Source organism: Columba livia, chromosome 14 (assembly GCF_036013475.1).
Source record: "Columba livia isolate bColLiv1 breed racing homer chromosome 14, bColLiv1.pat.W.v2, whole genome shotgun sequence".
Lineage (NCBI taxonomy): Eukaryota > Metazoa > Chordata > Aves > Columbiformes > Columbidae > Columba > Columba livia.
In genome coordinates, this window is record NC_088615.1 from 10891430 (window position 1) to 10918391 (window position 26962).

At 40.9% G+C, this 26962-nt stretch overlaps 1 protein-coding gene across 4 annotated transcripts in view; it reads left to right on the forward strand.

The window, feature by feature from the left end:
- FSTL4 (follistatin like 4) overlaps positions 1-26962 on the forward strand; it is a 217174-nt gene that overhangs the window by 157870 nt on the left and 32342 nt on the right. For all 4 annotated transcript variants that reach the window (XM_065030001.1, XM_065030002.1, XM_021289082.2 and 1 more), the window contains exon 7: positions 18828-18994. In XM_065030001.1, the coding sequence (XP_064886073.1) occupies positions 18828-18994 (167 nt within the window). The remainder of the gene's footprint in view (positions 1-18827; positions 18995-26962) is intronic.

A 26962-nucleotide genomic window follows, 5' to 3' on the forward strand; every position in this document is an offset into this window, starting at 1 on the left:
AGAGAAAAAAAGTCAGGCTCCCGCAGGCTGATAAAATATTTATTTTCTTTTATTGCATTTTGTAATGGAAAACATGACTTTTATTTACAGAAAGGTGATGCAAGTATGTCCCAAGGTACCTGTTCATCCTGCCTAATCCAGGACATCTAACCGAGGGCCTTAAATTAATACCTCAGTTACTTTGGGCTTTCACTGCCTTCACTAGTCAGAGACAGGTACCTTAGACTTTCTCTTTGTTAATTACGGAGAGGATCTCCAGTTTTGCTGTCCTAACTTGTAGACTATGAGTCAGCTACTTTGTTTGTTTGGGTCGTGTCATTGTGATATGTAATAAATAATAACATATGAAGGCAGAATGAGCTGTGCTGTGGGAATAGAGAGTTTTGAGGGTATCGTTGTAGGCAGGATGGGGAACGGCTGGAGCAGGGCTGGAGAAGAGGAGGGAACCAAGAAGCATGGTGCTGGGGAAGAGCCAAAGGGACAGCTGTCTCTGGACAAGATCTGGCAGATGATTGGTCCATGTTTTCAGGAGAAAAAATTGTTGGTTTGCCCAGTTTTTTCCTGTTGTCTTTCCCTTACATAGAGCGGAAGTTGCTGGGGTCATATCATTTTCATCCTGTACATCAAGCAGCTAAGCGTGCCACACGTCATGATGTGGTGGCCTTTCTTTCTTCTTGTCTTCTCCTCCTCTCCAAGTTAGTGCAGATGTCCTCTTTGTCCGCGTTGCAGACAGGAAGGATCAGCACAAGGCAGAGCCACGAGGGGCTTTGCAGAAAAACCAGCATGGGAAAGGCTCCGGGGTGCAGTGGCGCAGATGCATGGAGCAGAAGGTGGCGCTGGCTGTTGTTACACGGAGCTGGGTAGAGCAGAGGAGCTTTCTGAGGCAGGTAATGATGCAGGCACTGCAGATTTTTTAATGCTTCAGTTGGGAAATTCCTACCATTAACAAGACATTTGTCTTAATGACAGGCTTATTTTAGAAAACGTTCAAAGCTAATAACTATACCCAATGATGATAGTGAACATTATTGAGTTTTCCCCATTCACCTGTAAAGGATTGTAAAAGACTTCTACCCTAGTGCCAATAAAGTCTTCTGCAGGCTATATACTCTGCTGCACATCTCCTCTACCCATCTTCTTACCAGGACTTGCAGGGAAATGTTACTTGAGAAGGTGCTGTTTCACCAAACAAGAGTTCTGGGAAGAAAAGATACTGAAATAAAGGTTTTTCCATTACAAATAGAACAGTTGTGATCCACAACTGGAAACTGTTACGTGAAGAGCAGAGGGTCATGTTCCTTATTCCTGTTTGCAGTGGCAGGGGTTGTTTAAGCACATGGTATTCTTTCTCCACAGTTTTTCGTAGGTTTCAGCATCCTTTCAGGAAAGGGACCATGGCTCTGCTGTTCCTTGTCTAGGATCAGCTCCCAGCTGTGGTTCAAGGTTGGCACAAGTCTCCTGCCCCTTTTTTCCCCCACAACCCTGAGCTGTGTGGAATAAACCCTTCAGCGTCAACTGGGGGTGGGGAGTACCCTGCTCTCCAGGTAGGGGGAACCTTCCTTGGGTTCAGGGAAGGACATTCACATTTGTATTCTTAGAGCAAAATGACTTTCTACAAAGGCAGTAGAAGTGGTCCCATGAGTTGCGGAATTTGGTCCCGATTCAGAGACAATTTTCTTGTCCTTTCAATTTATTTTCTAGCCTTCCCTTTGGAAACAAGCCAGCGCTCCCTCCATGTTCTTCACTTCACTTAATTGCCTGAAAAAAAATATTTTTGAAGATCTGTTAGTTTTATTTTATGAAGCTGCTCTGAGTTCTCCAGTTTGCCCATATTTCCTTATTATAGCACCCTCTTACTCTTTGCAAGTGTGGCAATAAATCAGTATTATCAGGTCTCTAGTCCTTTAGCATTTGGAAAGCTTCAGTGGGTAATCCCAATATTTTCCTCTTAAATTAGTGAAGACTTTATTTATGCCCTACCCTCAGCCTTTCTGATCTTGGGCCGGTTTGGGGGCTGCACTATTGGTTTCATGGGGCAGGGACACTTTGGTCCTTGCCACGGCCACCTAGAGACAGTAAGCAACAAGAGAAGTCACAATGTTTTGTTTAATTTCTCATGCCCTAATAGCTTTGCTTTGATTTTCTTACTGAGCACTACATGATGGTCTCAAAGGTTTCTGTTCAAAATAAATAAATGAATAAATTAATGCTCAAGTCCTGTTGAGTGTTGCACATGACTGAAGCAATTAGCAGCTGCTCCCCCAGTAAGTTCTCTGCTCATGGGCTCATTATTTCACATTTGTCTGCACTGATCAGCAGCTGATTTCTGCAGCTGCAGTTCTTTGTGTAGTGCTAAATTTCTGGAAGACAGCTCTAGCCTTTGGTTTACTCTGTTTCTTGACTTAGGGAAGCCCCTTGACCTTTGTGGTTTTCTGTTGCATGGAGAAGGGACCGTGCTTGCCCCACCTCCAGCATGGAGTATGTAGCCCCAGATTTTCCAAGGAGTTTGCCCTAAGCTGGCAAATGCTTTCCCTCCTCCCTCCCTTCTCCCCCTGAGGAGGACTGTCCCCATGCTGGTGCTGGCCATGGCTCATTTTGTGGTTCGTGAAGCTGAAGACCCTGAGGGAGCTGCAGCATCTCTGTGGGATCCAGGAAGGTGTACACGGCGTCTGCTGTGTCCTGCAAAACCAGTCATTAAAGCATCTGGAGCACAGGAGCTCCTGTGATAAATACAGCCCGAGAATTTAACTATTACCTTGAGGATTACTGTACCGTCTGATTTAATTCTTCTGGCATTTTACTGTCAGGTCAAAGACAGAAGTGATTCTGTTAAGAATTGCACAGGAATGCTGCAGCTGAAGCTTTTTAAAGGGTCATTATTCGCCCTGCTGTATGCAACACTGTGCAGAGATCATATCCTCTAGCAGCTGGCCCTCAAACATCGCCTCTAAACCTTTGAACCAGTGATTTGTATGATATGTCTTGTCATTTCTATGGCAAATCTTGCTCTACAAATGATCTTAGCATGAGTTAGTCAGAAGAAAACTTTTCATCTCATTTAGTATAAACACAAGATCCAGAGCACTGGCATAATTTGGTTATAGAGGTTCACACATGGTCTGATGGCTTGGAAAAAGGTGGCACTTATATCTGTGGGTCAGCATAGCTCTTCCTCTAGTGAAACCCAACTGAACTGAACCATTTTGGCCTGATTCATATACATCCCTGCATCTGAATGTTATGCCACTGTAAAACAAGATACTAGGGGATAAAAATTTAAAGGTTGGTAGTAAAAAGGTAATAAATGGGGATATACAATAGGCTGATGGGAACCTTCATTTATTTCCCAGAGTTACAGATGACCTCATAACTCATGAGTGGTGGAGCGAGGCGGAGTTATGAAAGTCATGAGAGGTTATCAATAAGAATTGGAAATAAATGAGTTAGTCTATTATATTTTCTGTTTGTGTGAATCACCTGATGATAAATGTGACAGTAATGTCAGGGTGATGAGGCTGGGAGGGAGCCCAGGAGGAGTGGCGTGACCCTCAGCAGCACTACCGAGACCCCAGCCTAGAACACAGGCCATCTGCTCAGTCAGAAATGAGGCACAAAGAAAAGCTTCTACCTTAAGTAGAGAAAAGACAAGAAAGGTGGCAGCACAGCCAAGGATGTGACTTGTTGTCCTGGTCCCATAGGCACCGTTGCTATGGGCTGGCAGACCTTGGTTTGTTTTTTGGAGAGGTTGCTGGTGCAGGTCTCAGGCAAAGACCGAGCAGGGATCAAAAGGCTCCAACAATGCTGACTCAGATGACTTACAGTGCAATGTAACAGCAGAAGGTGTAGAACGTCTTCTGATGACGTTTCTTTTGGTGTTAGGCTGTTAGCTGAGTGGTTTTGTATTTTAATCCAGCCTCCAGTATCCTCTCAGAGTGTTTTTTCAGATTTGATGGTAACTGTCCCCACTCTGCCCTTCTGCAAACCCTTGCAGAAGCCAAGGTCAAAACAGGGCATGACGACCACTGAAAACTCAAACCCTGCTCACTTTTTAAGATGAGCAGCTGCCTGTACATAGCTATTCCACCCATAATGGGATTACAGAGTAATCTTGGAGAGGCTGGAAGAGTAACCTTGGGAAATAAGGCACGTGTCTGGTTCTGGTTCAGATACGCTGTGTAACTGCAGCTAAATAATGTCTGTCTCTGCTTCAGCTCACCATCTGTAAAGGAAGGATTTTTACATTCTTTCCATAAAGGAATATTGCTGGAGAGAGGAGAAAACCCAACTATGAATTGTGCAGATATTCTTGTACTGGAGAACCAGCAACAGAGCAGTACCCAATGGAAAATCACTAGAGGAAAGTAAAAGAACAGTATTTTGATGAGTCAGTTAAAGAGCCAACACTCTTCCTGCTGACAGAGTATTGAACTTCAAAATTTGGTTAGAAGGCACTGTTTTGCTGACAGTACTGTCTTTCAGAGGACATGCAAAATCAACACCTGACCATCTGTAGTCATTTAAGATTCACTCATAACATTTTTTGTAATATAGCAGTTGTTGTTAACCTTGACATCCTGGACAAATGCCAGTGTCTCCCAGTCTGTATTAGTCATCCAGCATAAAATCCTCACATCCTCTTCTGTCATGTAATACCCTTTTGAGCTCTTGCACATGTGCTGCATTTCAGTCCTCAAGTGAGTGCAGGTTTGCATCTCCCATTACCATTACAGCAAACTGTAAACTGCAGTGATATGGTCCACATAGTCCTGGGGTTAGGCCACCTCAGACCTAAAGTCTTCCCAAGACTGTGTTCACAAGAGACCATCCCATGCAGGTTTTTTCCTTGAGTGCTCGGGCAGGCATGACAGCCAGGCTGCTCCTCGGGAAGGTCTTCAAGGATGTACGTGACTGGTGTGCAGACCCCTTCTCCCAATATATTCATGGAAGACTAGGAAGGAAGGATCTCCTGGCTTTTGACTTCCAAACTCTGTAACTCTACAGGAGATAAGTGTGCTTTTTCCTTAAGCATGTAGCATAAATTTCAATGAGCAGTTAACGCTCTCAGGTATTGCGAAGTGAAGAAGTTGGGAGAAAATACCTTAAGCAAGTTACCACAGTGCAGTAGATAGTATTACAGAAATATTTCTATGCCTGTGTTGCTTGAAAATACTGGGGAGCACTGAATTTGCCTCGTTTAGTGTCTTTGGCTTTTCTCCTTCCTTCAATTACTATTATCTGTAACTTGGGAATAAAGGCTCCATTCAGTCTGAAAGGAGCGGTCCTGCGGTGGTTTATGAATGCTTTGTATGCTCAAACATCTGAAATATATTACTCTGAATCATTAAGAGCCTTTTTTCACAATATGCCCTTGACTTCAGTACTTCATCCTTAATGTACATCCTAGGTAAGCATTGCTCTTGATTTATACTGAGAGTTAATGATTTACAGTGCATGAAGTAAAATGGGATAGCCATGGCTTCAGAAGGGGGGATTTGAAATTACAGGCATAGCTTTAACTTAAGGCAAACAACAGAGGTGCCTGTGCAAGCCAGTCCTTGGAGCACACCTTGAGATACCAGTTATGTTCTTCATTTTCAGGTGCAGTCAGTGGCTTGCTGCAGGGGAACAGTCAAAAAAGCCCAGATGAGCAGGCTCATCATTTCAGACAGTGCTTGGATAGTTACAGGACCCAATCCTGTACTGCTCCAACCTATTAATATTTGGTGAGGTTTATCAATGAGCCAAATCACCACTGCTTTGCAGAGGGTCTGAAGGAATCTTCTTGGAAAGTTCCTTGGAAATGTTGGAGGTGAGGTTTGCCTTGCTTGTGGCACAGCTGTCCTCTGCTCTTAATGAAAAGGGGGTGGAAAAACACAGTCCTCAACCTGACCTGGGCTGAAAGAGAAGTGTCTCTCAGCTTTTGGCACTAGTTGTGGCATTTTCATTTGCAGGATGCCCTTTTTATAGGATCAGAGGCAATCTTCTCAGTTCTACACTTTGGCATTTTGCTCTCTTGCTCAATGTAGCCCTAGTGCAGAGGAGGCAAACAAACGTAGAAAAGATAGAGAAACTAGAGATCATGCACTTTTCTGCCACCATTGCATATTTCTATTGCAGCTCTCTAGGGCATGAACCATTTTTTTAGTATGTGTTTGGACAAAGCTTTGCTCTGTGAATCCCTGATTGTGGTTGGGCCCTTTTAGTGTACTGTGTCTTACTAGCCATACATAAAATCCAAACCAAACCTTGTCAGGCATCATGTCTGGCACTGTGACAGTGTTTGGGATAACTAAATAATAGCTCCATGAATTGCCATTTGTTTACCCAAATTAATAATAATACAGATGAGTCAATTAAAAATGTAGGATTTGAGATTGCTTTGGATGGATATAAGCCACAAAGGACTATACATCAATTAAAGTACTGCAGAAGGCTTTTCACTGAATGCCCTGCAGGTATATGTTATATCTTAGTGAATAAATGTCATGTTACATTTGTGAAAATCATTTCATTATCAAAGCCATGATTTACACAATGGATAATACATACTGGCATGTACAAGCCAACCACTGATCTTATTTATACTTGTATTGGCTGTAGGTTTTACACTGGAAATATTTAGCTTTGACATTACCATTGTGAGCAGTAGCTACACTTTAATACTGTTTTCTGTGGTTTTCCTATCACAGAGATATTATTTAGGTAAGATATTAGCAAAAGCAATTGAGCCATCAGTGCTGATGTTCTGCGCAAAACAGTGGCTTTTTATATGTAGTAATTAGTATCTGACCTTTGCCGAATGGATGAATGCATTTTGAACTTTGTTCTGTGTCTCTGCGTAGCTGTGGAAAATCAAGGGGGAGGAAGGTCCGGCTGGAGCAGGCGAGGAAGGTTCTTGTTCAGGGAGGAACCGGCTGTGAGGGAGGACATTGATTTAGCCGTTCCTGTGATCCGGCTGTTGTGATGTGCACGTGGATGTGCAATCAGAGAGGATTTCTGTTTTTTTCTTCCTATTGAGAGTGAATTGTTTCTTGGAAAAGTGGAGCATCTGTTTGGTAATATTTGTGATGAGTGTGGTGCTAAAAATCTGAAAAAGAAACTATCCCCAGACTCTTGATGTGATGAATATTGTTATTTGTGGCACTTGGCATATGGTAGCTATGCTGGCAAATAATTTAGCATTAAACAAGCTTTTATTTGGCCCACTCGATTTCTGGGCTGTTGGTGTTTGTGTTTAAGTTACAGATTTAACCAGCAATAATTCATTATGTATAGTGTAATGTGCATTCCTCAAGTGTTCAGTTTATTGAGCTGATTTTAATTTGTGATCTTTAAACGTAAACAAGGCATGTACTTACTGCAATCAGCCTAAAATGTCAATATTTAATAGCCATTACCAAAATGGTGATATCTAAGATTGTATTCTCTTAGCACAAGAGAAATGTTTGTGTTGTGGTCTATAATCACCTGTATAGGGAGGAGGTGGTGGGTACCACAAAGCCATTTAATGTCCCATACCAAGAGATAACGAGATGTAGATGATGGAAAATGGGAAAAATTAAGAAATTGAGGGCTAGAGGGAAGACTATTTTCATAGGAAGAAGGGATGGAAATGTGCTAGTTATTTTAAATACTGTCGGTTGGAATGGATGATAAAGAACATGTGTTAGGAGAGCAGAGGTGGGTAAGGGCTGTAGGGGATGTGAAATCTGGAGATGATGGGAAGAACCTATGACAACGGGGACGGGAGACTGGGACCAGCCCGTCATGGGGTGACTGGACTGGGCAGGGACAGGGGTCTGGGCCAGATTGGAGCTGGGAGCAGGCTGGAGCTGAGCATAAAATGGGGGCAAGTAATCCCCCTTTGAGGCCACACAACTCACTTAAACACGTCAAAGGTCCTTGCGAGTGTTTCTCAAGCTGGTTTCATGGTGAAGGGTGTTACAGAAAAATCCAGGGAAAAATTAATCATTTCTTCTTTCAGAGCTACATTTGAATAGTTGAAAATATGGTTGAGGATAGTAGATAAGAAAAAGTATTGAAAAGCTGCTCTCTAAATGTGCTCTGTCTGTTTCTGCAAAAATAGTGCACAGTGATGGAATTCGGAAGGGTGTGTGTGTGACCCGAGGGATGTCTCCGTTCTCCTTTCCTTGCTTCCCTTTGCAACCTGAATGTTCTTCTAATGCCAAGGGGTTTTATGTGACATAAGACTTACGAGCCTGAATGATAAAGAACAGCTTCTATAAATCATCTTGCTCTGCAGATATCAAAGTTGCAAGAAGCTAACATCAGTTGGTACGCAAAGTATGACTGGCCACATTTGATTTTGCCAGCATATCTTGCTTTTCAATATGCCTTTTAATATGATAGTCTGAATGATTTGTTTTTCCTGTTACTTTCAAGGATGCAGCATTTATCATTCTTGTATTACTGGAATTTAAGTTTCTCACAGCAGTAGCTGCAAATCTCTGCTTCAAAGTATTTTTTGTGTAATTAAATTTCAGTTTTATATGTAGATTTTATCTGTGAACCTCTAAGGGTTTCTTAATGAGAAATCCACAGACACGACATGCTCGTGGGTATTCGTACAGCGCCTATTACCGTGATTGCTTAGAAATCTTTACAAATGTGTTGTTCCTAGAATGGCCTGAATGGCTTTCCTGTGGGGGAAACTGAGGCAGAGCAGGAGTCAATGTCTTTCTGGGCAAGGACTTAGATTTCCTTCTCCTGCCATCACCATCACTCATCTCCATCTCTGGAGCTCTCTACAGAGGTTTCACTCCACTAGAGAATCCACCTCGGCAGCCACATGAACCCTGCGCTTGGTCCTTCCCAAACCTTTTGTTGCCTATCCTGCAATTTCCCCTGGAGGCCAAACCCACAGAAACACGGACCTAACGCCAGCTTTGAAACTCTGGTTCACAATTTTGTTCAACAGCCCCAGCTGCCTGCCAGGCATCGCACAGGAGCACGCATGAATTGCCCGGCCTTTCTGTGCAGTTCTTAAAGGGCTCTTAACTGCAGGGAATTCACCTTGAAAAGGTTTAATGGGGAAAAGCCTGCCCACAACAATAGATGAGTTGATAGCATGAACCAGGGGATTTTCTTTAGGTGCTGTTCTTTACTCTCTGGTTTCCCTTCACCCTCCTCTCCAGAAGGAAATGTTATTAAATTACCAGCTGCTGTTCATCTGCATGTTCCTGACTTTCTACTAAACTTTAGTTAAACAGTTTTGAATATGGGAAGGACATGGACGAGAGTGCTGATATAGAAGTTTTTATCAACTAATGTATTTTTAAAATACGGGATGTTATCTGGATGAAGCTTGCTGTAACCTTGCAAGGTCCCCTCAGCCGAATTTGCGCCATTCATGCCAGTTCGATCTATATGTCACTGCGGCACGTGTTAAATTGGTCTGAAGCCCCATTCTCCATGACAGCAGTGTCAGGACGAGGAGAAATACATCCTCAAGATGCACATTTAGCTGAGCCCCGACGTAGCTGGAGTCTTTATGTCCATAATCTTGCTTTGCAGCCCAGGAGATGGCATTTCTGACTCATATTATGCAAGTCCTATGTCAGCCAGAGGTGCATGGCAAGAATATATGGGTATGCCCTATAGCCAGTTGCTTTTTATTGCGTTGTTTTTCCCCTGCTCATGTAACTATAATTTACAAATGAAATGTGCTCTGGTTTTATACTGCTGGCCTGGGACCCGGGAAGCTGTTTGTAAGGAAAAATCACCAAAAACCTGGGAGAGAGACTGGACTCTCACTTTAATGAGGCAAAACCCAAATGGTCAATGGCTGGAGTGGAAGGCAAAGGAGGGGGGTGAAATAGCTCATGACGGCATGGGCACAGGAGACCAGAGTCTTTGCATTTATTAAGTATCCTGAGCGTAGCTACAGTGAGAAAAGATGCAAAATCCATATAATCACCATGGCTGAATTTGCAGTCGTCCCTAGAAAGCGCAGTGAAAGCTCCATGAAAAACATTACCCACGCTTATTTATAACTTGAAAGGTGTGCTATCACTGATTCGGTGGTTTATGAACACAGCAAATGTGGGAATATGAGAGAAATAAATACACCCGATTTTAAATGCTTGGGATTTTTTTAGAAACCCTTCATGTGGGTTTTAGAAGCAGTGTGGGACTTTTTTTCCGGGTTCCTTGTTTCCTGGTTCATTCATTTTTCAATATATCACGTTCATTGCATAATGCTGGTGGAGAACTCGGAGTAAAATGAACAGAGATTGGAGCGATTCGGTGCAGCCATTTTTGATGTCTCAGTGGTTTTAAACTATATGTGAATGCTTCTTGAACCCCAAATACCCTGTGGCCTGACTTGTCTCTATTTTCGAAGTAATTTACGTACACATTACAGCAGTTCCCACAAGTCATGCTGGACTTAATGGTCTGACAGTATTTCTGTGATAAACCCTGGGGGTTTATAGAGCAGCCATAAAAATTCACTCCAGGGAGAAACTTGGCAAGCCACATCCTCTACCAGAAGCTATCTTTTCTGCCTTTAATCAGGTATAAATCAGTTCAGCTGCTGTAACTTTCAGAAGTTACCAAAAAAAAAAAAGTTTAGTCGTTTCATATGTTTTTTGGTCCTGTGAAGCTCTGAAATACCGTAGTTTAAATATAGATGGTGGCTGTTCTTAAAAGTTTCATTGCTTTGAAAGAACCTGCCTGTGCTAAAGAGCTCTCCATTTCAAAGCTAAGGTGTTTCTGAAGGACTGGGAAAAACTTTTAAACTCCTAGAAATCCTGAAATAAACCTTTTACTAGAGACAGCTGTTGCTTTTGTGGTAAAGAAACAACTGATGCTAATTATTTCCATCAATTCCAATAGGTTAGAAAGTGCAAAACACAGAGAGCAGCTCTGAAACCTCTCTTCTATCCCAAAAATCCATAATGGTCTTTTTTCTGTGGGCTCAGTGAGAGATTTTAATATTGCTCTTCCATAATTATTTGGAGAGTATGTATACGATAGTATATAGTGTGTGTGTATATATGTAGCGTACTGTAGTGTGTTTTTTACTCTTCTTAAGAAAAAGAGACAGATCTTCTGAGTTAAGTGTTTAACCGTTGTGACTACCAGAAGTAATTAGGAGAGCCTGTTAGACCATTAGCAATTTCACTTTTCAGATTAATAAATTGACTGGGGAAATGCATGGCTGTTACAATCCAGGCAGGACACTGTTGACACAACATGGGAATATTTTATCAAAAATTAATCATATCAACATTGCTCTCAGTCTGTGGAAAATAGGAATTTAAAATAAAAACAAATGTATTTATGTAAACTGTTCTCTAAAATAGACTACTTACACCTATTTACATAATGAATCCATCACTTATCACCCTCAGGAGATTAGATAATTAAGCACTGAACAACTTACATTTATTCATGTGCTTTCAAGAATGAAGGAATTATCCCTTTTTGCACAAACTAAATGTTCTCCCTCTGATTAGTAACAGGAGGGCAGTGATGGGATTTTATGATGGGAAGTGTTTTGCTTGTTTTCTTTAAAAAAACCCCACAACTTGATCTTTGGAATATGGTACATAAAGAAGCTGTGTTTGGTTTGAAGTCAGTATAAGTGATTTTTAGCAAATTTATTAGCTATGTGAATGTTCTTGCTGTAGATTCATATGGGAAGGCTGGGCTTCTTTTCTTGAACGTGTATGTTTTTTTGAAGTAATTTGCGTATAATTTAAATAAACATCTAAAACAGCAGTTTGAACAGTTGGCCTCTCCAGATGTAGACGTTTCCAGTGCAGGTGGCTCTATTGGAGTTCCTCACCTGAAGTTCCTCTAGAGTCAGCGTGAAAAATGAACCTTCCATAGGAGGAAATCACCCCACCTGCAATGTGTCCAAGCCAAGTTAAGCTTAGTTTTATTGTGTGTATTCTCGTTATCTAAATAACCAGCTACTCTGAGCAATCTCGTCTAGAGGTAGGGGTTTGGACTCGATCTTCGAAGGTCCATTCCAACCCAAAATGTTGTACTATATGTCAGTGACAGTGTATTATGGACACACAAAATGTCTTAGTTGCTGAAGAACAGTAAAAGGCATTGTAATTTTTAATTGTTTTAGTAGGTGCTTTTCTCTTACATTTAATCTAAAAGTCATGATCACAGAGACTATAAGGTTGTTCAGCTTGACAGGGATGAGAGACAGGGTCTTGTCCTTTAACGCCATGCCAGAGCTGAATGTCGCTGTGATTTGCACACATTTATTCTGAATTCCATGACAAGACAGGTTTTAGCTTTCAGTGCAAGATCAGGACCTACCTCAGGGAGTCATAGCCTGTGGCCTTCAAGAGTAATGACAGAAGAGGGCTTGAGGTACTGAGTTCTTTCATACTGCTAGAAACATGATTGTGCCTTTTAATGACTTGGAAAACAGCATTACTAATTTAGTAGAGAATTTACAATAAAATACTTCCTGAAGTAGCATACCCAAGGTCCTGAGGATTTATAAATTACGTTAAAAACTTGAATTATTGCAGTTACAAAATAAAGCTGAGATATGAACATTTCTACTTAGCTTTATAAATCATTTTCTAATTCACATTAATTAGGCTTATAAGCATTAAAGGAATGATGCATTGTGGTACCTCTTTTTTGAGGGAAAACAAACTCCTCAGATGTCCCAGGGAGGCCAAGTGGGGCATGGTGGGTCTCCCTAAGGTGGCCAGAAGCAGAGCCAGCTCTTGATGGATGTTTTTCATAGGGTATAAAGCCAGAAGCTTCATCCCAGTCACCTGCTCTGAACTGATGTGGGAGCTGTAGGAATTCTCTGGGTTAATTAGTTGTGAACAACTTGAATCATGTTCATTAACAGCTCTAATGTTGTTAATTAATAACATAAACGTTTTTAGCAGCATGACTGGCTCTCCTGTAATTCTAAGCTGGTGTTCAGAAAATAGAGTTTTCTTTTGGGGCTGGGTGATGGATCGTCCTTTCACCTGACTCTGGACAGGTGAGAAGACAGCAGATAGGTCTAGGTAAGCCTGGCTTGCTGAACCGCAATAACCAGAAAAATGTGGTAGCATGGCAACGTTTCTTCTGCAGATAGTCCTAAAACCAGCTGGTGGGACAGGTTTGCAAAGGCAGGCAAACCCAGGGTGATTTGTGTCTTAATGTTTTTATTAATTCGTTTATTTGGTTTATAGAGTAGGGTAGAAACTAAATCATATGCTAATATGCATAATATATAAGCATATTATACAGTGCTTTCCAGATTCAGACCCACTGTGAACTGCCCTTCATTTCTTTTAATCTCTCTCTGCAGTGACTAATTAGATTACCACATCTCATCCCAGGGTCTCCTGAACTGTGTCACCAGAGTCACTCTTTGGCTGGCCAACTCTCGTGTTCAATTGTGTGTTTATAAATACATCTCATTTATATATCATGGTCACTTAAAATCCATTAACTGCAGTTGACTCAGATTTAAGAAGGTCTAAACTGTTCTCCCCTTCCTATGCAAAGCAAAATCTCATCAAAATTATTGGGGAAAAATAATTATGAAATGTATATATTGGGTTTTTTTCCTCTTATCCATTAATTGTTTTTATTTTCTTGACTTGGTTCCTCACTTGAGAATGTGTTTATAGAGAGGAGACTTTTATCTACTGAAACAAACACTAGGATCAGCATTGACCTTCATGCTGCAATATTGGGCCACAAGGCAATAAACAGATTTTACCAATGCAATGAAGTGTATAAACACAGCTGGGGATTGAGGGAAGGCGGAAGTTTGCATCCCATTAAATCAATCCTGACTTGAACCCTTGCCGGAGAAACACAATGTCTTTAGGGCTGCCTTACTCATGCCTCAGTTCACAAACAAAACGTCTCTTTGCTCAGGAGCATTAATTTGGGGACATGAATCTGTGCTTGAGACCTTCTTTGAAAGTCATCCTCCCATTGCTTCAAACAAGGCTGCATTTTGGTTCATTTTCTCCCCACTGAGCAAGTTAAGGGATTAGAAAGTCTTGCTTTGTCCCCCACATAGAATCTCAGCAATAAAGTCAGTTGTTCCATATTGTGTTTTAGAAAGGCAAGATATCAGTGAACAAATTAATGAACAGCAATTAACGGTGGCAACAATGTATTAAAAAGTATATTTTCTTTAGATTTAGGGGAAAAGATCTAATTAATGATATTAAGCACTTTTTAAAGTGTGGTATCTGTTTCTGAATGTAGTGTAGCATGAGCAAAGGCGAGCAACCGACATTTACTATGTAAATTATCTCCATGCAGTGCTAAATCAATGAGTTTTTCTCCATAGATGCTCATTCCAGGTTGCTCCCTGTAATGACCTCAATTATACATGTCTTCATTGTGAAATTATGATTGCCTTTGGCGGGCTGCAAATGACAGCGGGGAAAAAGGTTTCCATGATAAAACCGCACAACAAAGTAGTACCTGCTCGCATTAGTATTCACAGCTTGCAAAAGTGCGGTGCAGCTCCAGCTTAGCACCTTAAGCAGTGAAATTGGAGCAGAGGGAGGACCAAGGAAAATGTTCGGTAATATCTTGACATTTCTAACAAGAAAAGGAATTAGTAAGACTTCACGTTCTCACATGTAGCCGTGAGACCTGGTATTACAAGGAATTTAACATCAGAACATGAGAACCTCAGACTGGCTACAGCTGGGTCATCAAAGGACCACAGTGCTTTGCAGCCTCTCTCGGACTGAAGATGATATCATATATAATGTCATACAATATAACATAATGTAACATAATATAACATATAATACAACAAACATAACATAATGAAGGTGTGAGAGGCAAGGCAGAGCCATCCTTCCCCTCCTGGCACGCACGGTGGGATCCTGTGCCCTCCTAGTTGGGGGGACAGGTCAAAAGGTGGCACTGCCCGAATCCCTGGAGCTGCACAAGTTTCAGGAGCTGAGCTGCTGCCATCACCAAAGAGTTTGCAGTGTCCCTGCTGCCTTTTACTGACCATGATTTTGGCTCAACACCTGATGAAAGATTATTGCAGGACCTCGGATACACATGGTTATACCCATTCCTTCTTAAAAGGTGATTATTACCAAGGCTTTATCGCTGTCTTGAGCTATTAAAAGTTGAGTCAAAAATCATAGCGTCCCATTCTCTGACAATGGCATCTCTCTCTGATACCAGAGTAGTTGGCAGGAATCTCTTTTTGTTTCCAACTGACGTGGGCTGAGGACTTGCTTCAACTGAAGTCCCAGAGTAGAGTACCAGGTTTGTTATGACTTGATAAATATGGTCAGCTAGGACTAATACTAGGTGAATCTGTTGAATGTAGAAAACTGTTTTGTATGCATCATCCTACAGAATTTTCAAATGAAGATAAAATTGCCTGATTTTAGGACCAAATTCCATTCCAGCCTGTGTTCTGCAAGTCAGCGCACTTTGAATATTACCCATTTCTTCTGTTCGGTTTTATAAGCGTGGTAAAAATCCTTTTATCTCCTAAAGGTTTCTAAGAATAAAAAGGACGGTGTTCAATATTTAACCTAGAGGCAGTACACAAAATCGTTATGGTGTCTTGAATAATTTGTATGCATAATCCAACTAGCATCAGTGTGTCTAAGCTTTACAATTTAAGTCCAAGATTCTGAGTTTTTTAAAAGATTTTTAAGAAGCCCAGCCCTCACATCCTCTTTAGAGAATCTCTGTTTCTTCCCCAGTACACCTGGTTGTGTAAGGAAATCTTTTCTGTTGATAACAATAAAGTAATGACTAACACCACGAAAAATAGTCTTGTATTAGTAGAAAAGCTATTAGATGTTAATAGGATGCCCTCAAATGTATGGGTAATAACGTGCCCTCAAACATATTCCATATAAATATTCGAAAAGGAGTGTGTTTGTATTGTTAAAGTGGTCTGTACTAATTGCATGCTTTAATATAAAAAGTCACCTCTTGGCCTGATATGGTTCATGCAAGAACGGCAGCTATGCAAGGTGTCTTTTTAATTAAAAGTTAATGTATTTTTCATTACTGTGCTTCAAAAATGTAAAACCAAAGCCTCTTTAGCTGTCATTTGGAAGATGGGCTGGGAACCTTAAATAAAAGGTTGGACCAGGTGATCCTTGAGGTGCCTTCCAGCCTGATATTCTATGATTGATTGATTCTAATGTGAGAAAACACTCAAAAACCATTGCTGAAGAGGAAGCTGATGGGAGCCCAGCATGAGCCAGGGAACTCAAGACAGTGAGAAACAGCAGAGGGAATTAAGGAAAACAGCAGTAAGAGGAAAAACCAATTCACTCATAAATGAATGACCCTCTATTTTATTTCTACTCAAGAAAAGATGTCCTTATTAGCCCTACTCCATGCTACAAATTACTGTAATTATCAGTTCTTTATCCTGTCAAGTGCACTCCAAATATTTTATTCATAAAAAGAGCTTTATTTTATGCAGAAAATAACTCCATCATTAGCCCCTGTGGGCTGTTTACATGTTTCAGGCTGCTGGATGAGGGTGGTGGGGTGGGACATCCCCACTTCTGTGGCTGCAGGTCATGGTCCTGCATGTCCGCGTCTCTGGCCTCCTCCAGTCGGTATGGAGGGCAATGTGATTTAATGATGTATTTCTGGCGTTGCTGCTAACCTGCTTGTTGACCTTGCAGGGGTGATATTCTCCTTCCATTCTCCTCCGTTTCTCCATTTGGACTTGAAGGTTTCAGGTGTAGAAACTGGTGGTCCGACTGTGTCAGACACTGTACTCATTTCATGCCTAAGCACTAAATAATAGCAGTAAGTTGGCCACACCTTCCAATTTTTGATCTCCCATATATCAAAACTGCAGTTACCATTTGTTTAAAACAGCTGTACTCTTTCTAAAAGAGCTGTAGGAATGTTAAGTGGAGAACAGCTAACTGCTGGCAGACACAACATGCAGCGCTGTATTGATCTTTGCAGCCCTAAGTCAGCCCCAGATCTCCAGCGGTGAACGCAATTTGTGGCACATGGAATTAACTTCTCGCTTAGTTGGAAGAAGCAGGAAGAGAAAGGATGCAGAGACGTTTGGGTGCTGCTGCAAAAGCAGGTTTTGCACGATTTGCAATCAGTTGCTGAAACAAATCCTTCCAGGCTTCCCAAGGCTACTGAAATGGGCTGAATATTTTAGTGAACAGATTTAACAGATTTACTACTCCAGAGATGTTAAAGCAATTTTTCCATTAGAGGGTGTGAAGAGGTGGAAAATGGTGCTTGCAAAGCACATACTGTGGGGTTTTTTTTATTTTTATTCCATGTATTTCCATAGTGCAAGCCCCATAAATGAGTGCAAGATTTTCCCACCAAAGCTGTTAACTTTTAAGGCAAAATCACATCTTAAGCTGTGAATTGACACGATAAAAATGAGTGTTTGGATTCACTGAAAGTCAGCACTTCTTCAGAGGGCTGGAAGAAAGTACACATAGCATTTGGCTCTTACCAGTGTCGATACTCTAAGTGATACACAGATCTCATGCAGGTTGTAACAGCAGAGGTGAGAAGCAAACAATCAGGATGAAGAGTATTTTTGCCAGCTGATGAGAGGGAGCAGCGTGACCCCAAATGTCACTTTATAGTGTCAGCACTGCTTGAAGTGGGTTTTCCCAAAGCACATGGCCTTGGGTGAGGCAGCATCGCTCTCTTTGATCCCTGTTTTACTGCAGTTGATGCCAGTGCGAGATGAGAAAGGAGGCACCTTATGGCCAGGAGAGGCTGGTCCATTCCCCAGTCCAAGTTCCTGAGCTGGCTGAAGCATTGGCTTTGGCATTACACCAAAGTGCTGTGAACATTCCCTCTTCGTCTCAAGGGGCTGTTACCTTGAAAAAACAGTTTTCAGCATTTGTATGCAATATAGTTTCAAGGCTTTCTTATTGCAGAGCTTGTGAATGAGAGCGAGGAAAAAAAAAATCATGTAAATTATGAGAATGCAACAGCTTTGAGGACGTGGCCTGAGTGCCCTGTTGCTGGTTCACTGCTGCGGAAATGCTTAATAATGACAAATCTGCACCTGCAGTAATTCTGATATCAAATGTCTTACCTGTCTGTATGGCCACACATGGCAAAATATGCAGACATATCTGGCAAGCCAGAGGAGATGATGTGACATGGTGTGGTTTCAGAGAGATGTTGGTGTGGTTTTCAGTAACGCCTGCTCCCTTGGGTGTTTCTTTTGTGTGGTACATATAAATCAAAATAACTGGGTTTTTTTTAATTTAAATAAAATATGAGAGGGCTTCTCACTCCTGGATTAGTAGAATATCTGTATCTCAGATGGCATATATGTCTGCATTTGGCAAAGGAGTTTTTGTGCTTGCTGACTTCCAGTATTTGGGAAATTCAAAACTAGGTTTGTTTATATTGCGGTGACATCAGTCGTATCTTAATTCTGCTTATGCAAGGATAGAACCTGACTCATTCTTGTGCCTTTTTGAAGGACCTTGGCAGGAATCCTCTAGAGAAACAAACCCAGACAGTCTCAAGCAGGAGAACCTTTGCTTGTCCTGTTGTAGACGCAACTATTGCAGCCGGACTTGCCAGAGGACCCATCTTAGTGTCCTCATGCCACAACTACCACTGGATACCTCGGGAAAATTATGCAGAGATTTTGATTGGGGCAGATTCAGTTTCTCTGTTTCTTACTTGGCTTTATTGTTTAAGGGTTTTTTATAGCATAGATAATCCACCTTCTTGCCAACCTCCTTCAAAGGTCGTCCTGGAATTAGGAAGAAGGAAGGCAGAGGGTAGAGAAGGGGAACAGCTTCCTTTTGTAGGATTTGGTATTATTCCTGGCTTGTTGTTGCCTTTTGCAGAGGTGGTTCGGCTGAGCCTGCCAGAGGACCAGAAGATCAGCATTACCACCATCACCGTTGGCCTGAGCACCGTCCTGACGTGCAGCATCCGCGGGGCCCTGCGGCCCCCCATCATCTGGAAGCGCAACGGCATCATCCTCAACTTCCTCGACTTGGAGGATATCAATGTAAGTCCTGAATTACTCATCATTTTCTTTTTAGGACATTGAATGTGACTTCATTTAACAGATTATATTTTTAAGAGAACAAGTTTTATCTGATTATGGAAAACTGGAAGCTGGTGTGATATTTTGTTTTTGCGTGAATATGTCTCAGGAATAAATGTGGAACAACATATATGCAGCTGAGAACAGGGGTACTTGGGATATATTATTATGAAATTAAAACTCAGTAGTGTAATAACCCAGCACTTAATTAGCACTGGTACTTCATCCCTTGTTTCTCATTCACCTTGGGGCAACTTGTGTCCATGGATCACAGCCCTGGAAACACAGAGGAAAACAGCTCTGCAGACCATGAACAACTCAGGGGTTTCTTTCCTGGTACAGAGAAACAGGTTCATTGAGAGCATAAAGGAATGCATTTAGAGTTGGCAGTGAAATCTCTCCTCTTGCTAAATCAAATAATACATTTTTATCTTTGTTCCTCCTGTGTCACTTGTCTTCAGACAATTCTCATCTCATTCCTTGGCTACTGTTTCAGATAAGCAGTTTAAAATATGGGATTATTCAGCAGGGTGTGGCAATAACCTCGAAGGAAGATGAATCTCTTTTAATTTGCAGTGCTGGTCTGATGTCTGAGTCATAGTTTGTAGTAAAGACAATACCTGAATGATGGTATAAACTTACTAATTTATTTAATAACATTTAATTACAGAGAGAGTGGAAAGTAGTGTACAAAAATATGGTCTGTATTTCATTTCTGTTTGCATTACAGTACACAGTAAATCAGGTTTTATTTTAATTACACTACAGCAAGAGTTGATGTATGTTTTTGTTCAGCTCTTGTTAATTTGGTAACCACTCAGTTCAGGGTTGTTACAGTCAATACTGTAGCTCCCTAAGTTGTTATTTGTCCAGGGTTATTGAAATGTGAAAAATCTTTGGTTTACTCTTCTGCATTAATACATGAAAATTACAGCACATAGGACAGAAATACACGCTGCAACTTGTTACATTATTTGTTGACTCTACCTTAGCAGGAAATCCATGTGCACTACATATAGGTGATTACTGTGTGCACAAACTCAGTAATTATAACTGAGCTGGTAAATCCAAATAGATTTCTTATAGACATCCAAAAATAATGAAAATTCCAGGCATTTATCTTACCTTTATGAAATTCTAGTTATGATCACATTGATGTTAAAAGATTAGAAGTTCATGCATGAGCTGGGCACGAAGTGATAGTCCAGGAATTGGAGTACAAAGACGTCCTTGAAGGACAGATAACACATGGCTCTGTGATTTCACTTGCAGCTCATACTATTTTAAATAGAATTTTGTAGAGTAAATTTTCAGGCTGAAATGCCAGTTCTTCTCCAATTTAGCACTAGACCCAGTGTGGTTTATTTATAAGTGATTTTCTTTCTCCTTGATTATTAAACATTAAGAGAAAGAAACATTAAGCAAGAGAAACATAAACTGATTCCTGAATGATTCAACATCCCCTAAGACAGTCCCATACAATACAGCAGAAAAAAAACCCACTTTTTGATCTGTTTGAACTAGTATATCACTGATAAACCATGTCAAAGGAGCACTCTGAAATTCTTACAAGGAGGAAAAAGAGGATTTATGCCTCAATTTTAATGCTTCACATGTCAGTTTACAACCTCTCTCACCCTGTCATATAACACCTGCTACTAGCGTACATCAACTTCTTTTTATCCAATAAACACCTCCATACCTTTTTCATCTTTAATTAAACTGTAAAGTTTTTGATGCTCTGTGTATATCATTGCCATCTGTATTCTGGTCTGGTTATTGAGGTGACACAAGTTGGGAATCACCATCTTTTATTTTCCCTCTCCTGCTTTGGACAATTTGTAGGACTCTTGAGCGCAGGTGTGTCCCCTCTCTGGCTATCGAGGACGGACACCTCCGTGTCTGAAGCACTTGTTCTTAGCAGGGATGAAGAGATGGTCCTTCAGCTGGTAAATCCAGTCTTTTTATTTAGATTAATTGCAAGTTTTAAAAGACCTATACTTGTGGAACATGAGCCACATTCATCTGCATCGTGAACATGCTTGTGTTTGGGGTCGATACTTGTGTGTAGGATGGAAGTAGCACCAACAAGCCCTTTGAGGGTTGCAATGTGCAGATGTGTGGAGCCACACACGCTCAGTGGTGCCACAGATGGTTCAAAGCTTCAGCCTCTCGTAGGTATCAAAACTCACATTAAACAATAATCTATGTAAAGGCTTTGACAGCAGGAAAGTAAAGGCAGTGTGCTTCTTAGTATACTTGAAGTCGGTTAATTAAATTACTTCAGTTTTCTTTTAGTACGCCTCGAGCAGAAACTCAATTGCATTTCTGCTTTTCACAATAAGGTTAGCAATTTGGCTAATTGGAAGTGCAACAGGAGATTAATTGTACCTTTTTAACTTCAAGAAAACCCTCCCTGCTCCTGCCGCAGTGATAATCACATACAAACCTACAGGATATTCGTGTTCTTGGAAAAATCCTTGTACTATATTTCAATTAAACTCTTTCTCTTCCACATGCTAATTCAGGAAATCAGATGAAAACAGAAGCCAAATTCTGGAAAAAACAGAATCCTTACAAGTAGGTGTGAGAGCAGCACAGGAGAGGCACTGCTGAAAAGTCCTTTGTGGCTTTATTCTCTCCAAATTTCGTGACAAATGTGACATGAGAATGTTGACTATGTTCCAGATTAATACTAGAAGTGACAAAGATGGTTAACAAGAACCTAGGTAATCCTAAATTTATGCAGAACTGAAAGGTTGAAGATTACTATAAAGCCTGGTTGTTTAAGTGCATTACTTAAATAATTTTGATGTGATAGTTTGATTGGCAACTAAATATCAATAACTTTTCATTGCTCTTTTAATCAAAAGCTTTCATAAGCAACGTAGTAATAATTTTTTTGTCCTGTCTGTGAAGAACTTTGTTAATGAGTTGTCACATAGCAATTGCAAAAGAGCCATCTTAATGGTACATGTAATTAAACCATCTTTCTTGCAAACAGTTAAGATTGCTTTTAGCATAAAAAAATATTATCCATAGATCATCCATATTATCTATCAGAAGTCCCTTTGCAGCTTTGCTTTAAGAAAGACACATCAGCTTTTCTCATGCAGAAAATAACTATAGTGTAGCTGAAACTAATAAGACTGTGATAGCTATAACTTGATTTCTGACTGCAAATAGTGAAGTGGTCAAAATCTGTCATCTTTCAAAATAATATACAGTAGTCCCCTAGACAAGCAGTATGTCTTCCCAAACATGTGATTATAAAAGCATTCCACAGTTTGAAAATATAATAAACTCCTCATGGAGTCAAATGTATTTATTCAGTATTTATAGGATATTTTTTCACATGGTTTGACATTATCTCCAGAGAAACATAGATACATTTATAAACAAAATTTATAAACAAAGTTTTATGCTCCATAAGGATGGTGAAAGCATACACAAACAACAGAGAAGATAATATTACCATAGGCAAACAAATGTTACAGAATACAGGTAGATAAGAATTTGGTGAATTACCAAGTGTAATGCAGGTAGCTGTAACATAAATTTATTAGTATCTTTCATTTTTAATTTCATATTAATCCATACACTTTAACTTGAATCTGCATTAGATCATTAGTTCAAAAATAAGCTTTCCATTACAGATCATTGATATACAGGTTTCTTAATTTCTGCTGATGCAGAAGGGGAGTGAGAGTGCTTTGCAGCTACTTGATCGCTTGTCTTTTTCCTTGTTTGATGAAAAATCAATAACTGCCCTTAACAAGCATGCTCCCGTGAGTTAAGAAAATGAAGCATATCAGTTGTTTACTACTGTCACTTGTGTGTATCAGTCACCTCGCCTTGCACAAAGTACATGGAGAAGTGTACAGTACCAAATACACATGCCGCACTCTCAAGTCTTGAATGTTCTGTACAAAAAAGCCCCGCACCAGTTTCATGCACGTTCAGTTCTTTGTTCCAGTGTTGGGATGTCACACAGCTGAAGGGCAGATGGTTTGAAGCTGTGATGAGACAAGTCCAGGTTCGGGGGAGAAGCTGTTCATCACGAGGACCAAGTCCCCAGTTTGGGAAGCAGCTGAACAGCTGCTGATGGGAGCGCAGCAGCATGTTCTGCAAGGGCTCACACGTTTCCTGTGCGTCTCCTCTGCCAATGCCTCCTGTCAGAGGAAGGAAGTTCTTTTGGAGAGAAGTCTGCTCTCACCTGCATCCATTCTTGCCTTTGTTGAGGCCATGGGAAGAAAGTCTGGGGTTTGCTGCTGGGGTTCCTGTCATCACCCAGCACCCCAGAGGCACCATGGGCTGAGCTCGAAGGTGCAAGTCCCTGCCTGGGGGAAAAGGAGGGATTCTCTTCTCCAAAAAGGTTTTCCCCCTCTCCATACAAATCTCTTTGCCTTACCCGAGCAGAATCCAAGCCTGGCTCCATCTCTGCTCACCAAACCTCTGCCAGGTCCACGGTGCAAAGAGTGCGGGGAAGTGGCAGAAGCGACTCTGGGGGGCACAGACCACTTTCTGAATCGTTGGTTGGGCACATTCCACATCTGTCTGTGCACCTGGGAAGATTCACCTTCATGTATATCTCATGGCTCTTACAAGTCCTGTGTCTGCTTGCCTTGATACACGTTTCATGTATATTCATGTAAATGTCAATTTTCCATGTATAATATTAGAAACCCGAAGCAAATGGCCAGCCTTTCAAGTGCAAGTAGTTTGGGTTAGATTTCTCATTAAAACAGGCAATACATTCCTGTTGATGTTTTTAGCATAGTTCCACTGTTAAATAATAAAAAGATCATGTGTGACTAACCCCACTTAATACCTTGCTAATAGAAATTGGGCCATTAAAATTATCAAACCCTGTGTCATCCCACATGCTGCAGTAATACAGCGATGGGAGGAAATGACAGGAAGTTGCATGTTTAAAGCCAAGTTTTTTCTCTTTCAAATCAAAGTTTAAGAAATTGCACAGTGCTTCTAGTATCTTAGGTCTTTGCAGGCTCTAAAATAGAGGATAAGTGGAAAATTAATATTTACAGTATTTTCAGAATACATATGGAATCTCTCACTTTGCTATGATGAAGATCATAGAACTTGTATTCACTTGTGCCTTTCAGCGGAATCGCTTGGATTTGGGTCACAGGCCAAAGTTCGTAGGTGATTATTGCAAATGCAGAAATACCTTCATGGAGACCGCATGAAGTTTAACAAGGGCAAGTGCTGGATTTTGCACCTGGGACACAGCAAATTTTGAGAAGCTTGAGATGTTAGATGCAACTCTCCTATGGACAAATTGCATGCTTTTGGCTTGGGTGTCATAACAGAAAGCAGATCTATGAATACAGCATGAATCTTCTAAAAATGAGTAGGAAGAAAGGAGTGAGTCAGTCTCCTGTGTGGTATTAAGGTTAGTTAGTCAAGCATGCTCAAAAACAGGTGTTAGAAAAACATTGAGAAAGAGATTAGAACTCTCTGGAATCAGTTGCACTCTCCCATACCTGCTCTGACTGTTGGAATTGATAATGGAATTACAGACTGAAATCCATGAATCCCAGTTATGTACCTCTGTACTGTAGGGAGAAAGTTGTAGTTTATGAATATAATTTCCTCCCAAGATTGGTACTTACCTATTCAGTCATGGTCATTGCATTTTTCTGAAATATCTACTGGATCCAGTTAATAGAAACATTTCACTAGGTCTCTGGTATGCTGATTCCTCACTTTCAACAGCTCCAGCAGGATGGCTACCATTGATTTTCCTTGTGGTATTGTGTCTGTGAGGTTTTCGGGATATAGAAGTCATCCATTTTTATCTATGTTATAGTTGCACAACTATCTGAAAGGTTCATTTCCATATGTTCAAGTAAAAAACTCTTTTAGCTCATCAGCGAAGTCTTATGTTGTGCTAAATTCTTTGAGCAGAAAAGCAAGAAAAGATAAATTAATACCCCATCAGGCTGTGTTTGCCGTAGTTTTCTGGCATTTGCTTAAGGCTGAATTTTTCTCCATGTAAATTACTAAAGTGATAGCATGTGTAAAACCAAGAACAAATAATATTAATGAAGCATAGGTTCTCAGCTTGTCTCTGGAAATGAATTATTAAAAGCACCAAAGAAAGTGATTTAAGAGCCCATGACTAATTTAGTTTTTATTATTTTTATATGAATCACTCATGAATCTATTGTAAAAAAGGTCAGAGACATTTGATTAGTGAGAAGAAATAATTTTCAAAGTGATAGCCATTGTTGTAGATTTTGCATAATAATAATCTCATTAAACTCTTGGGTACATTTTGTTTTAAAATCCGGTAAACATTATCAGAGATTTCTAGGACTCTCAGGATCAGGCAAGTTTTTTAACATAAGCTAGTTGATATATTTTCACTGCTGTGCTGGTTACTATGGAGTTGTGGTGGCTTTTCTCTTTGTCTAGTGGAAAACCAGTGACACCAGTTAGCCCCAGGTTTTGTTGGTAGGGACTGAAGACACATGGGGGAGATTCCCAGCCTCCTTGGGCTTGGCGGAAAGGGCCGAAAGGGAAGAGTTTAAAAGTGAAGCACATTATTGTTGTTTTTATTATTATTATTATTATTATTTAGCAAGAAATCCCAGCAACTGGTGGGATTCTCCCAAGAGAAGAAACCATTTGGAGAACAATAATCACCTACAAACATTTCTGGACACGCTTAAGTCAGTGTGGTGAGAGGGTATCAACTGTCTTTGGGACTCATTCCCAAAGTGTATTAGGAGCATTCAGTACTAATTGGGGTGATCTAAAATCACTGCATAGGTTTAAAATCGCGTGGGCCAGGCAGTGACTGCCTGCTGGGGAGCATGTGCCCCATTGGCACCTGTGCCAGCCTTTGCCAATAGCTGCAGAGATGGGAGGATTTTCTAGTTTTGTGCCACGTGGACTTGTTTTTCTCTTCCTTCTTCCTATTTATAGCTATAAGGCAAGTTTGTTTGTTTGTTTGTTTGTTTGTTTCTCAAATAGCTGAAAGTTACCCTAAAAAATAATAAGCCTGAATCTAATTCCTCTTCAAACTTCCTGGAAAAAGAAGAAACCTTGCCAGAATTTTAGGTGCTTTAAATATGTTTCTATTCTGTGTCAGAACAACCCTAGGACGTGTTAGAAAGCTTCATGGAGCACAAGTGTGATGGGAGCGGCTGAGGGACCTGGGGGTTCAGCTGGAGAACAGGAGCTGAGGGGAGACCTTCTGATCTGTGAACTGCCTGAAAGGAGCTTGGAGTGTGGAGGGGGTTGGTCTCTTCTCCCAAGAAACAAGTGACAGGACGAGAGGAAATGGCCTCAAGGGAAGATTTAGATTGGATATTAGGAAATATTTCTTCCTGGGAAGAGTTGTGAAGCATTGGAACAGGCTGCCCAGGGCAGTGGTGGAGTTGCCTTCCCTGGAGGGGTTTAGAAGACATGTAGATGAGGTCTCTTTAGGACATGGTTTAGTGGTGGACTTGACAGTGTTGGGTTAATGGTTAGATTTAGTGATCTTAAATGTTTTTTCCAGCCAAAATGATTCTATGATTCTATGAAAAAGCGTCTGAAATGGGCAAAAATGGTGGGCGGGTGGTGTCCCCGCATCCTCTAGCACTGGCCCCAGCCGTGGCTCGGCACCCCCAGGTTAATGTGGGCTCCATCTCCACCGCCTGGTCCTGGGTGTCAGAGCAGGAGATTTGTGGAATTACAATCACATATTGGATTTCACTTGAGACAGAATGTGAATGAGATTTATAAGCAATATGCAATGTTTTACACATTTCTAAGCACGTTGTCTCTGAGCCGTGGCAGATTGCATGACCAGGGAATGCATTAGAAGGGAGGAATGGGATAAATAAATATGAAAAATCATCTGTTTGGAGAGACCAATGCCTTGGGTAATCAGTAGTGATGGAAAGGAAATACAAT